Here is a 13,285-nt window from a genome sequence, read left to right on the forward strand (position 1 = left end):
AGGTCAGGAGTTCGAGACCAGCCTGACCAACATGGTGAAACCTCATCTCTACTAAAAATACAAAAATTAGCCAGGTGTGGTGGCGTGACCCTGTAATCCCAGTTACTCAGGAGGCTGAGGCAGGAGAATTGCTTGAACCGGGGAGGCAGAGGTTGCAGTGAGCCATGATCACGTCATTGCACTCCAGCCTGGGTGACAGAGCGAGATCCCATCTCAAAAAAAAAAAATGTTTACTAAATAGACCCAGACTTGAGAGTGTCCAGATATCCCAATATCTGGAGAACAAAGACATAGTTCCTAATTTTACTTTAAAACAAATCGATAATAGCTTTCCGTGCCGATAACGCTCACGCAAGCATGGTTAACGTCCCTAAAACCCGCCAGACTTTCTGTAAGAAGTGTGGCAAGCACCAACCCCATAAAGTGACACAGTACAAGAAGGGCAAGGATTCTCTGTATGCCCAGGGAAAGCGGCGTTATGACAGGAAGCAGAGTGGCTATGGTGGGCAAACTAAGCCAATTTTCCGGAAAAAGGCTAAAACTACAAAGAAGATTGTCCTAAGGCTTGAGTGCGTTGAGCCCAACTGCAGATCTAAGAGAATGCTGGCTATTAAAAGATGCAAGCATTTTGAACTGGGAGGAGATAAGAAAAGAAAGGGCCAAGTGATCCAGTTCTAAGTGTCATCTTTTATTATGAAGACAATAAAATCTTGAGTTTATGTTCACAAAAAAAAAAAAAACAAATCGATAATAGTATCGATTTTTGCAAAATATAGTAATTAAAAAAATTAATCCTTTATAACAAACCCTTGTAGCAGAGCACATCTCCCCACATATATACAAGCATTGTACCTAGGGTGGATGCGTTCCTCCTCTTACTTTCGGGAATGTCCTACCCTGTCTATGGTGTAGCTGTTCTTTCACTACTTTACTTTCTTTTTTTTTTTGAGACGAAGTTTCACTCTTCTTGCCTAGGCTGGACTGCAATGGCTGGACTTGCTCGGCTCACCGCAATCTCCGCCTCCTGGGTTCAAGCGATTCTCCTGCCTCAGCCTCCCAAGTAGCTGGGATTACAGGCACGCACCACCATGCCCAGCTAATTTTGTATTTTTAGTAGAGACGGGGTTTCTCCACATTGGTCAGGCTGGTTTTGAACTTCCGACCTCAGGTGATCTGCCCGCCTCGGCCTCCCAAAGTGCTGGGATTATAGGTGTGAGCCACCGCACCGGGCTCACTACTTTACTTTCTTAATAAACTTGCTTTTACTTTGCACTACGGACTCGCCCTGAATTCTTTCTTTCACAAGATCCAAGAACCCTCTCTTGGGGCCTGGATGGGGACCTCTGTCCTGTAACATATTTCTGGTGACCACAAAGGGACAGCAGGCATTTTTGGGTGAAGCAGAACCTCCTTCTGTCAGCTATGAAGGTTCAGATTGCATCGGTCATTTCTCCCTCTAGTCCACCTGAAAGCTCTATTGAGAACCCTTCATCCCCTCCTTCTTGCCCGTCTAGTTCCACTCTGTACCCACCACTCCTTGAGGAACTTAGCCCAGCAAGCACCACTCATATTGGAGCCTCCTATCAACCCGCAATGGGAAACCTTTATCCACTTAGAGAGGTGGCAAATGGGGAAGAAGTCACTGTGAGAGTACATGTTCCCTTTTCTATGTCTGATTTGGCTCTATGCAAAGAGAAGTTTGGTCTTTTCTCTGAAGATCCAGGACAATTCATAGATGAGTTGGAGAAATTAACTCCAACCTATAGTTTAACTTGGCAGGATCTGCATGTCTTTTTGTCTCTGTGTTGTACAGTGGAAGAGAAACAACACATTTTGGGGACAGCTAGGACCCATGCAGACGAGGTATTAGCTTACAACCCAAACCATTATATATACATCAGGCAGGAGGTATAAGCAGTTCCAGATCAAGATCCAGAGTGGAACTATCAAAGGGGCAGTGAGGACTTGGGGAGGAGAGATCATATGGTCACTTGTTTGTTGGAAGGGATGAAGAAAGGTATGAAAAAGCCTGTTAACTCTGAAAAGGTTAAGGAAGTTTCTCAGGGTAAAGATGAGAATCCAGTTTTGTTTCAAGGGCGTTTCATTGAGGCTATCAGAACTACAGTAACACTGATCCTGCCTCAAGGGAAGGACAAACCCTTTTGGGAGAACATTTTATAACCCATTCTGCCCCTGATACCTGTAGGAAACTACAAAAAGCAGCTATGGGTCCCCAAACTCCTATGGAACAGCTTTTGGATATGGCATTTTTAGGTTTTTTTGTTTTGTTTTGTTTTTTAAGATGGAGCCTTGCTCTGCTGCCCAGGCTGGAGTGCAGTGGCACAATCTCAGCTCACAGCAAGCTCTGCCTCCTGGGTTCACGCTATTCTCCTGCCTCAGCCTCCTGAGTAGTTGGGATTACAGGTGCCCGCTACCATGCCCAGCTAATTTTTTGTATTTTTACTAGAGACAGGGTTTCACCATTTTAGCCAGGATGGTCTCAATCTCCTGACCTCGTGATCTGCCTGCCTCGGCCTCCCAAAGTGCTGGGATTACAGGCGTGAGCCACCGCGCCTGGCCTGGCATTTTTAGTTTTTAATAACAGGGACAAAGCAGAGGAAGCAGAAAGAGCAAGAAGGACCTCCCACAAGGTGTAGCTCTTGGCTGCAGCCTTAAGCTCACCTCCCACATGGGATTGCCCTCCTTGCTCTTGGACTGAACAAGGGAAGCAGAAAGGCAAGAAGCCCAAAGCTGGGTGTTCCAGTCACTGTGTCTTGGGCATGAATCAGTGTGCACACCGTAAGAAAACTGGCCATTGGAGGAGGGACTGCCCAGCGCACCGGAAGGAGCCATCCGCACCCGAGCCAATGATTGCTAAAATCGCCAGGCAAGACCAGGCGCGGTGGCTCATGCCTGTAATCCCAGCACTTTGGGAGGCCGAGGTGGGTGGATCACCTGAGGTCAAGAGTTTGAGACCAGCCTGGCCAACATGGCGAAACCCCGTCTCTACTAAAAACACAAAAATTAGCCAGGCATAGTGACACATACCTGTAATCCTGGCTACTCGGGAGGCTGAGTCGTGAGAATCTCTTGAAACCGGGAGGCGGAGGTTGCAGTGAGCTGAGATCGTGCCACTGCACCCCAGCCTGGGCAACAGAGTGAGACTCTGTCTCAAAAAGAAGGAAAGAAAGAAAGAGAGAGAGAGAGAGAGAGAGAGAAAGAAAGAAAGAAAGAAAGAAAGAAAGAAAGAAAGAAAGAGAAAGAAAGAAAGAAAGAAAGAAAGAAAGAAAGAAAGAAAGAAAGAAAGAAAGAAAGAAAGAAAGAAAGAACCACGAAATAGCCAGGCAAGCCCAACAGTGACAGAGCCAAGACCTTCCGCCACAGCTCCCATCAGACAACTAGCCATATCCCTGGAGGAGCCTCGGGTAACCCTTGACTTTGGCAGGTAAGAATATTAACTTCCTTCTGGGCTGCTTATTCTGTTTTGGCCCATTATAATGGGCCTCTGTCACCCCAAAACTGTATGATCACAGGGTAGATGGACAAGCCCATAGAGAGCATTTTACCTATCGTCTAAGCTGTTCTTCAGGGACTTTGGTTTCCTCACACACCTTTCTTATCAGGCCTGGATGCTTCAGGACGGTTGCAGCAACTGCTCTTTTAGTAGATGAAACCAATAAACTGACTTTAGGACAACATCTGGAGGTTTTAACCCCACACCAAGTGCAAGGAGTCCTAGAAGCTAAAGGACACCAGTGGATGACAGGAGGACACTTATGGAAATATCAGGCTTTGTTGTTAGATGCTCCTGATGTAACACTTAAAGTATGCCAGACTTGGAATCCAAACTCATCTTTGGAGAAATACACAGACCTGTCTCCCAGGTGTGTCCTCAACCTTAGCAAAATAAACTTCTAAATTGATTGAGACTTGTCTCAAATACTTTTTGGTTCATACTTTCTTTATATGCCCCTTATTTACTCATTTCTTTTACTTCATTTCATAATCTTTAAATAACCTTTGAATTAGACAAAAATTATTTTCCTTTAAGTAAGAACACTTCTTTTTAGAAAAATGTTTTCCATTGAGCCTGGCGCGGTGGCTCACGCCTGTAATCCCAGCACTTTGGGAGGCCGAGGCAGGCCAATCACCTGAGGTCAGGAGTTCAAGACCAGCCTGGGCAACATGGTGAATCCCTGTCTCTACTAAAAAATACAAAAAATTAGCCGGGCGTGGTGGCAGAGCGAGACTCCGTCTCAAAAAAAAAAAAAAAAATACAAAAAATTAGCCAGGCGTGGTGGCATATGCCTGTAGTCCCAGCTACTCAGGAGGCTGAGGCAGGAGGATTGCTTGAACCTGGGAGGCAGAGGTTGTAGTGAGCTGAGATTGCGCCACTATATGCCAACCTGGGCAACAGAGCGAAACTCTATCTCAAAAAAAAATAATAAGAAGAACCTTAAAATTAAATAAATGGGTTTTATTTTTAGCAATAACTCAGAACATGATTTCTTTTTTTTTTTGGACAAAGTCTCACTCTGTCGGCTCACTGCAACCTCTGCCTCCCGGGTTGAAGGAATTCTCATGCCTCAGCCTCCCAAGTAGCTAGGATTACAGGCGGCTGCCACCACGCCTGGCTAATTTTTTTTTTTTTTTTTTTCAGTAGAGACAAGGTTTCACTATGTTGGCCAGGATGGTCTCGATCTCCTGACCTCAGGTGATGCACCCGCCTCAGCCTCCCAAAGTGCTGGGATTACAGGCATGAGCTACCGCTCCTGGCCAAACATGATGACTTCTGAGCTCACTGTGTATGTGCTCTGTGTATATCTCCTTCTGCCTGCCCATGTCAGAGATGGCTGTGACTTGTGTACTCTCCCAATCATATTTCCCCTCCACCTCTTCTCTCATACTGTCATGTCATTTTACTCACGTGATACAACTGGCTTCCTCCACATCATGTGACTGTAAAGCTAACATTTGCATTTTAAAGCCTTTATTTTTTAAGAGCAGTTTTAGATTCACATTAAAATTGAACAGAAGGTACAGAGAGTTCTCATATGCCTCCTGCCCCCACGCATGCACAGCCTTCCCCACTGTCCATATCCCCAGCAGAGTGGTGCATTTGTCCCAGTGGATGACCCCAGCTGGGCACATCATTGATCACTCAGAGTCCATAGTTTGCATGAGGCTCAGTCCTGGTGTTGGACAGTCTATGGGTTTGGACAAATGTATAATGACATACATCGTCCACCATTTTAGCATTACACAGTATTTTCACTGCCCTAAAAATCCTCTGTGCTCTGCCTATTCATCCATTCTTCCACCTCACCTCGCTTTAGCCCCTGGAAGCCACTGATCTTTTTTTTTTTTTTTTTTTGAGATAGTCTCCCTCCTTTCCCACAGGCCGGAGCGCAGTGGCGCGATCTCGGCTCACTGCAACCTCCGCCACCTGGGTTCAAGGGATTCGCCTTCTTCAGCCTCTCAAGTAACTGGGATTACAGGTGTGTGCCACCATGCCCAGTTGATTTTTGTATTTTTAGTAGAGATGGGGTTTTGCCATGTTGGCCAGGCTGGTCTCAAACTCCTGACCTCAGGTGATCCACCCACGTTGGCCTCCCAAAGTGCTAGGATTACAGGCATGAGCCACCACGCCAGGCCCACTGATCTTTTTACTGTCCCCATAATTATGCCATTTCCAGAATGTCATATAGTTGGAATAATACAGTATGTAGGCTTTTCAGATTGTCTTCTTTCACTTAGTAATGTGCACTTAAGTTTCCTTGGTCAGGAGTGGTGGTCCACGCTTGTAATCCCAGCACTTTGGGAGACTGAGGTGGGGAGATTTCTTCAACCCAGGAGTTCAAGACTAACCTGGGCAAGATAGTGAGGCCTAGTTTCTACCAAAAAAAATTTTTTTTTTAAATGATGTGGGCATGGTGGCAAATCTGTAGTCCCAGCTACTTGGGAGGTTGAACCAGAAGGATTGCTTGTGCCCAGGAGGTTGAGGCTGCAGTGAGCTGTGATGGCACCACTGCACTCCAGCTTGGGTGACAGAGCAAGACCCTGTCTAAAAAAAAAAAAAATGCTTCTATGTCTTTTGCTTTTGGCACTAAATAACATTACATTGGATTTTCCACAGGAACTTATCTATTCACCTACTGAAAGACATCTTGGTTGCTTCCAAGTTTTGGCAATTATAAATAAATGAATAAATCCCTGTGCAGGTTTTTGTGTGACACAAATTTTCAACTCCTTTGGGTGAATACCAAGGAGTACAATTGTATGAATTGTATGGTAAGGGTATGTTTAGTTTAGTATGAAACTGCCAAACTGTCTTCCAAAGTGGCTGTGCCATTTTGCATTCCCATCAACAATGAATGAGAGTTAATGTTGCTCCACATCCTCGTCAGCACTTGGTAGTGTTGGTTTTCTGGGCCATTCTAATAAGTGTCCAGTGGTATCTCATTGTTTTAATTTGCATTCCCCTGATGATAGATGATAGGAAGGATCTTTTCCTCTGCTTGATTTGCTGTCTGTAGACCTTCTTTGATAAGGTGTCTATTAAGGTCTTTAGCCCACTTTTTTTTTTTTTTTGAGACAAGGTCTCGCTCTGTCACCCAGGCTGGAGTGTAGGGGCACTCATTGCAACCTCCAGCTTCCAGGCTCACAAGATCCTCCCACCTCAGCCTCCCCAGTAGCTGGAACTACAGGTGCATGCCACCACACCCAGCTACATACATATATATATATATATATATATATATATAATATATATATATATAATATATATATAATATATATGTATTTTTTTTTTTTTGAGACAGAGTCTTGCTCTGTCACCAAGGCTGGATGCAGTGGTGTGATCTAAGCTTACTGCAACCTCCGCCTCCCAGGTTCAAGCGATTCTCCTGCCTCAGCCTCCTGAGTAGCTGGGATTACAGACACATGCCACCACGTCCAGCTAATTTTTGTATTTTTAGTAGAGACGAGGTTTCACCATGTTTGCCAAGCTGGTCTCAAACTCCTGACCTCAAGTGATCCAGCCACCTCGGCCTCCCAAAGTGCTGGGATTACAGGCGTGAGCCACTGTGCCCAGCTAATTTTTGTATTTTTTGTAGAGATGGGGTTTCACCATGTTGCCCAGGTTGGTCTCAAACTCCTAGGCTCAAGTGATCCTCCTGCCTCAGCCTCCCAAAATGCTGGGATTATAGGAATAAGCCACTGTGCCCAGCTAGCTAACTTTTGTTTTGAGACAGAATCTCACTATGTTGCCCAGGCTGGAGTGCAGTGGTGATTCATAGGCACTATCCCACTACTGATCAGCACAAGAGTTTTGACCTGCTCCATTTCTGACCTGGGCCTATTCACCCCACCTAAGGCAGCCTAGTGGTCTCTGGCTTCTAAGAGGGCATAATTTTTTTTTTTTTTTTTTTGAGACAGAGTCTAGCTCTTGTTGCCCAGGCTGGAGTGCAATGGTGTGATCTCGGCTCACCGCAACCTCTGCCTCCCGGGTTCAAGCAATTCTCCTGCCTCAGCCTCCTTAGTAGCTGGGCCTACAGGTTCGCACCATTATACTTGGCCAATTTTTTGTATTTTTTGTAGAGATAGGGTTTCACCATGTTGGCCAGGCTGGTCTCGAACTCCTAGCCTCAGGTGATCCTCCTGCCTTGGCCTCCCAAAGTGCTGGGATTACAGGCATGAGCCACCGCGCTGGAGTGCAGTGGCGCAATCTTGGTTCACTCAACCTCCGCTTCCCGGGTTCAAGCGATTCTTCTGCCGCAGCCTCCTTAGTAGCTTGGGCTACAGGCACACGGCACCACGCCCAGCTAATTTTTGTATTTTTAGTAGAGATGGGGTTTCACCATATTGGCCAGAATGATCTCAATCTTTTGACCTCGTGATCTGCCTACCTTGGCCTCCCAAAGTGCTGGGATTACAGGCGTGAGCCACCATGCCTGGCCTTATTTTATTTATTTTTTACTGTGTCCCAGGTTTCTTTAAGAACAAAGTGATACATGATGTGGGGATTAAAATCAAAAGCATCGATGAACTTCACCTTCCCTCCAACCAGTTGTCCCATAACCCCCTACCCCCACCCTTTGTGTGCCCAATTCCTTCCTTAGTGAATGAAGAACTTAAACCCAAAAGCCCTGGCACAAACTCCAGGTTCTCCTCCCCCAGCTTCTTCCCTTCCTCTGTCCCCCACTCCTAGAAGAGCAGGCACCTCAGTTTCAATGCATGGCAGGGCCAAGTGGCGACAGAGACAGGGTAAAGGCTTCCCCTCGCAGCATAGTGAAGTGGGGGCTCCCATACCCTGGGGTATCAAAATGGGGCCCTGGGGCTGGAGGAAAGAACACTAGCACCCTGAGAAGGGAGACCCAGCAGCCTGAAAATTCTCTCGTAGTGCATTGTCACTGCTTCATCGCTTACCCTTCTCGCGCCAGTTACAGAACCACACTGGGGCCACATCCTCTCCAGCCCAAGCTGGAGATCTGCTGCAGTGTGGGTTTGTGGGCGCACTGGCTGATGTGGCTGATCTGCTGGGCAATGTGGCTAATCTGCTGTAGTGTGGGTTTCAGGCACTGCACGAACAAGTTCTCCAGCTTGCCTCTCATTCGGTTCTTGTTCTTTTTTTTTTTTTTTTTTTTTTTTTTTTGAGACGGAGTCTCGCTCTGTCGCCCAGGCTGGAGTGCAGTGGCGCGATCTCTGCTCACTGCAAGTTCCGCCTTCTGGGTTCAAGCGATTCTCCCGCCTCAGCCTCCGAATTAGCTGGGATTACAGGCATGCACCACCACGCCTGGTTAATTTTTGTTTTGCCTTGTTTTTTGAGACAGAGTCTGGCTCTGTCGCCCAGGCTGGAGTGGAGTAGCACAATCTCAGCTCACTGCAACCTCCACTCCCCTAGTTCAAGCGATTCTCCTGCCTCAGCCTCCTGAGTAACTGGGATTACAGGCATGTGCCACTAAGCACAGCTAATTTTTTTTTTTTTTTTGAGATGGAGTTTTACTCTTGTTGCCCAGGCTGGAGTGCAATGGTGCAATCTCAGCTCACTGCAACCTCCACCTCCTGGGTTCAAGTGATTCTCCTGACTCAGCCTCTTGAGTAGCTGGGATTACAGGCATGCACCACCATGGCCGGCTAATTTTGTTTTTTTTTTTTTTTTTTTTTTGAGACGGAGTCTTGCTCTGTCGCCCAGGCTGGAGTGCAGTGGCGCTATCTTGGCTCCCTGCAAGCTCCGCCTCCCAGGTTCACGCCATTCTCCTGCCTCAGCCTCCTCAGTAGCTGCGACTACAGGCGCCTGCCACCACGCCCGGCTAATTTTTTGTCTTTTTAGTAGAGACGGGGTTTCACTGTGTTAGCCAGGATGGTCTCGATCTCCTGACCTCGTGATCCGCCCGCCTCGGCCTCCCAAAATGCTGGGATTACAGGCGTGAGCCACCGTGCCCGGCTTAATTTTGTATTTTTAGTAGAGATGGGGTTTCTCCATGTTGGCCAGGCTGGTCTCAAACTCCTGACCTTAGGTGATCCGCCCGCCTCAGCCTCCCAAAGTGCCGGGATTACAGGCGTGAGCCACTGCTCTCGAGCCATTTTTTCTTTTTTCTTTTTCTTTCTTTTTTTTTTTTTTTTTTGTATTTTTAGTACAGATGGGGTTTCACCGTGTTGGCCAGGCTGGCCTAGAACTTCTGACCTCAATTGATTTGCCCATCTTGCCCTCCCAAAGTGCTGGGATTACAGGTGTGAGCCACTGCACCTGGCCAAGAGCTTTGTTTCTATCCTTTCTAGTCCATTCCCTCATAATTTCTGAGCCCCAGTCCTTCCCTTCTTCCAACTGTCTTCTCTGTTTTCCTACTAGGCCTGCCTTTGCGAAGTCCCACTGTAGATCACAAGGAGGCTGCAAGAACTGATGAGTGGTCCATTTCCTTGCAACCTCTAGAAGCCGGAATATACTTCAGGCAGGGCTTTGTTACCAGAGACAATGTGTAGCAGTTAAGGCCAGAGCCTTCCACTCCACACCACCCAGGAATTGCCACAGCTGTTCTGTGACCTCGGCCAAGTTACTTCTGCTTTCTTCACTGTCCTTATTTGTCAAATGGGAATGCTAGTACTAATCACCTCACAGAGTTGTAGTAAAAACTGCAGGTCGATGCAGTGGCTCACATCTGTAATCCTAGCACTAAGGGAGGCAGAGGTGCGAGGATAGCCTGAGGCCAGGAGTTGGAGACCAGCCTGGCTAATACAGAGAGAACCCCATCTACACACATGCGCCTGTGACTGTAAAGACTATGTGACTGTTGCTACTACATTATTATTATCAGAGGACACTATTAACAATCCAGCATTGTAATCCGAATACTAATTTTAATCCTTCCAACGATCCCCCAGATCGTTGTCTCATTTCACGAAAAACGAGGGGCCTCTAATCCCATCCCTACCAGGGTTTGGCAAAGTGGGCAAGTGAGAGGCTCAACGGTGAGCTTCAGTTCCTCCTCTGTAAATGGTAACAATGGCACCAAGAGGACCAAGTGAGACCATAGGAGGCCCGTGTGTGTGTGTGTGTGTGTGTGTGTGAGAGAGAGAGACAAAGTTTCACTCTTGTTGCCCAGGCTGGAGTGCAATGGCGCGATCTCAGCTCACTGCAAACTCCACCTCCTGGGTTCAAGCAATTCTCCTGCCTCAGCCTCCTCAGTAGCTCGGATCACAGGCATGCGCCATTATGGCCAGCTAATTTTGTATTTTTAGTAGAGATGGGTGAGTTCTCCATGTTGGTGAAGCTGGTCTCGAACTCCCGACCTCAGATGATCTGCCTGCCTCGGCCTCCCAAAGTACTGGGATTACAGGTGTAAGCCACCGAGCCCGGGCTTTTTTTTGAGGGGCGGACGGAGTGTCCCTCTGTTGCACAGGCTGGAGTGAAGTGGCACAATCTCGGCTCACTGCAACCTCTGCCTCCTGGGTTCAAGCAATTCTCCTGCCTCAGGCTTCCAAGTAGCTGGGACTACAGACGCCCCGACGCCACCACGCTGGCTAATTTTTGTATTTTTAGTAGAGACGGAGTTTCGCCATGTTGGCCAGGCTGGTCTCGAACCCCTGACCTCGTGATCCGCCCGCCTCGGCCTCCAAAGTGCTGGGATTACAGGCGTGAGCCACCTTGCCAGCCGGCCGTTCTTAAACGCACGACTACTTCCCCAGCTTTCCAGCACCAAATCCAGCGGGCCCCACCCTGCCACGCCCCCACGCCAGGCCATATTGCTCACTGCGCAAGCTCACATCCAGTCCCAGGAAGCGAGCCTCACCTCGCCTCAGCTCTGCATTCACAGCCGCCGAGCGGTCCCGGAAGCCGAATGCCCGGTAAGTCAAAGACAGCGCTGCTGCTCCGGCACTGCCGCCAGAGGGCGCGGCGTCGCCGTGTTGGCCTGCGCCTCCTTTGTCGTGTCAGCCGAACGGCTACGGCAATGGAGGATTTTGCCGTATGAGACGACAAGATGACTGCTTCCCCTGAAGCTTCACCAAACACGGAGAGGCTTTCCTGTCCCTGGGAGACGCGGTGATGTGACGCAGCGGTTGCAGCGAAGGTTTCTCGTAAAAGACGGCCGCTGCCGTCTCCTGGCGGGGTGTTTCCTGGCGGGGGCGGCGGCCGCAGCACAAGATGGCGGCCCGCCCAAGGCTCCCACACGTGGGGCTGCCGGAGGCGGCGGCCCCGAGGGTCCTTGCCCCTTGCTGGCCCTGTCCCCGCGTGCGGGGCTGCGACCCGCCTTTGTGTGCGGGTGGAAGTGCAGGCCGTCTTGGGGCGAGTTGCAACTTCACGACACTCCATTGGAGTGCGATGAGACGATGAGACGTTACCTCCTAACACTTGGGGAGGTGGGCAGCATGGGAATTCCTAGTAACCTCAACGCGACTCACTCAGACTTCCTTTTTCCCATCCTGAGCCGCAAAACCAGGAACTGGTGAAATAAATCAGAGGCCATCTTTCAGAGGAATGGCCTGCCACCGTTAAAAAGAGCAAAGCTGCAGTTTATGTACTAATGTGGAACCAGCTCTGAGATAAATTAAGTGAAAGAAAGCAAAGCACAGGAAAATGTGTATAGATAAGCCTTTGTGTTTTTAAACAAGACGACTCACATAAATGAAGATATGAATGTGTAAGCATAGTATAGCGGTAATAGTAATAGCGATCGCCCAGCCTAAGGAAGGGAATGGAGAGGTAGGGAACAAGGATAGGAGGAGACAGTTTTCATCTAAGACCGTTGAATCTTCTGAGCTTTGTACCATGGACAGGTGTTAATTTTAAATTTTTTGTAAACATTTAAATTGTGGCTTAAAGACAAGTTCTTTTTTTTTTTTTCTTTTTTTTCTTTTTTTTCTTTTTTTTTTTCTTTTTTTCTTTTTTTTTTTTTCTTTTTTTTTTTTTCTTTTTTCGAGACGGAGTCTCGCTCTGTCGCCCAGGCTGGAGTGCAGTGGCGCAATCTCGGCTCACTGCAAGCTCCGCCTCCCGGGTTCACGCCATTCTCCTGCCTCAGCCTCCCGAGTAGCTGGGACTACAGGCGCCCGCCACCACGCCCGGCTAATTTTTTTGTATTTTTAGTAGAGACGGGGTTTCACTGTGGTCTCGATCTCCTGACCTCGTGATCCACCCGCCTCGGCCTCCCAAAGTGCTGGGATTACAAGCGTGAGCCACCACGCCCGGCCCAAGACAAGTTCTTTTATAAGGGTATAAGGGCAGACTAGCACATAGGAAAAAAATAGACTTTTTTATCCTGGAACCAAGACATTTGATAAACATTCATAAAACTCAATTTTCAAGGATAAAAATTTCAAGGTCAATACTGTAGTACTTACCGCAAAGAATGCCAATCCCTGTGACAGCCTGAGCCCTCTTGAAAGCTAGTTTTTGTTGGCGGGGGGGGGATCAGATAATTTGGCCTGGAAGCAGGAGGCACTCGACCTATTTACTGATGCTGAATGCCTTTCTACTGCAAGCGTACATAGTCTCAGTGGCTTCTTCTGATTTTGGTATTTCTTAGGCTTTTCGGGTTAATACGAATACAGTGGCAACATTAAGAGTTTGAGCCAAGTTCTGCCTTAGAATTATCCAGAAAGGGGTTTCCACTGCCTGAAAAATTAGTAGCAGATCCAGAATTGGCATTGATTTTGGAAATCGCCTATTTGAACTTGAAAGAAGTGTTAGTCCTCCATCCTAAAGCAACAAGCAACAACCATACTGAGCCTTTGCTAGTGTGCCAGGCACTGGAGAAGAGGGTACTTTTTTTTTTTTTTTTTTCTGAGACGG

The 13,285-nt window shown here is 47.7% G+C and overlaps 1 protein-coding gene across 1 annotated transcript; it reads left to right on the forward strand.

Moving 5' to 3' along the window:
* The first annotated feature begins 312 nt into the window (after nt 1–312).
* Nucleotides 313–744, forward strand: LOC129471332 (large ribosomal subunit protein eL42-like). Its single transcript, XM_055259800.2, has one exon. The coding sequence runs from the start codon at nt 358–360 to the stop codon at nt 676–678; it is 321 nt and encodes a 106-aa protein (XP_055115775.1). The 5' UTR covers nt 313–357; the 3' UTR covers nt 679–744.
* Nucleotides 745–13,285: the final 12,541 nt, after the last annotated feature.

This window comes from Symphalangus syndactylus, chromosome 21 (assembly GCF_028878055.3).
Source record: "Symphalangus syndactylus isolate Jambi chromosome 21, NHGRI_mSymSyn1-v2.1_pri, whole genome shotgun sequence".
NCBI classification, from domain to species: Eukaryota; Metazoa; Chordata; class Mammalia; order Primates; family Hylobatidae; genus Symphalangus; species Symphalangus syndactylus.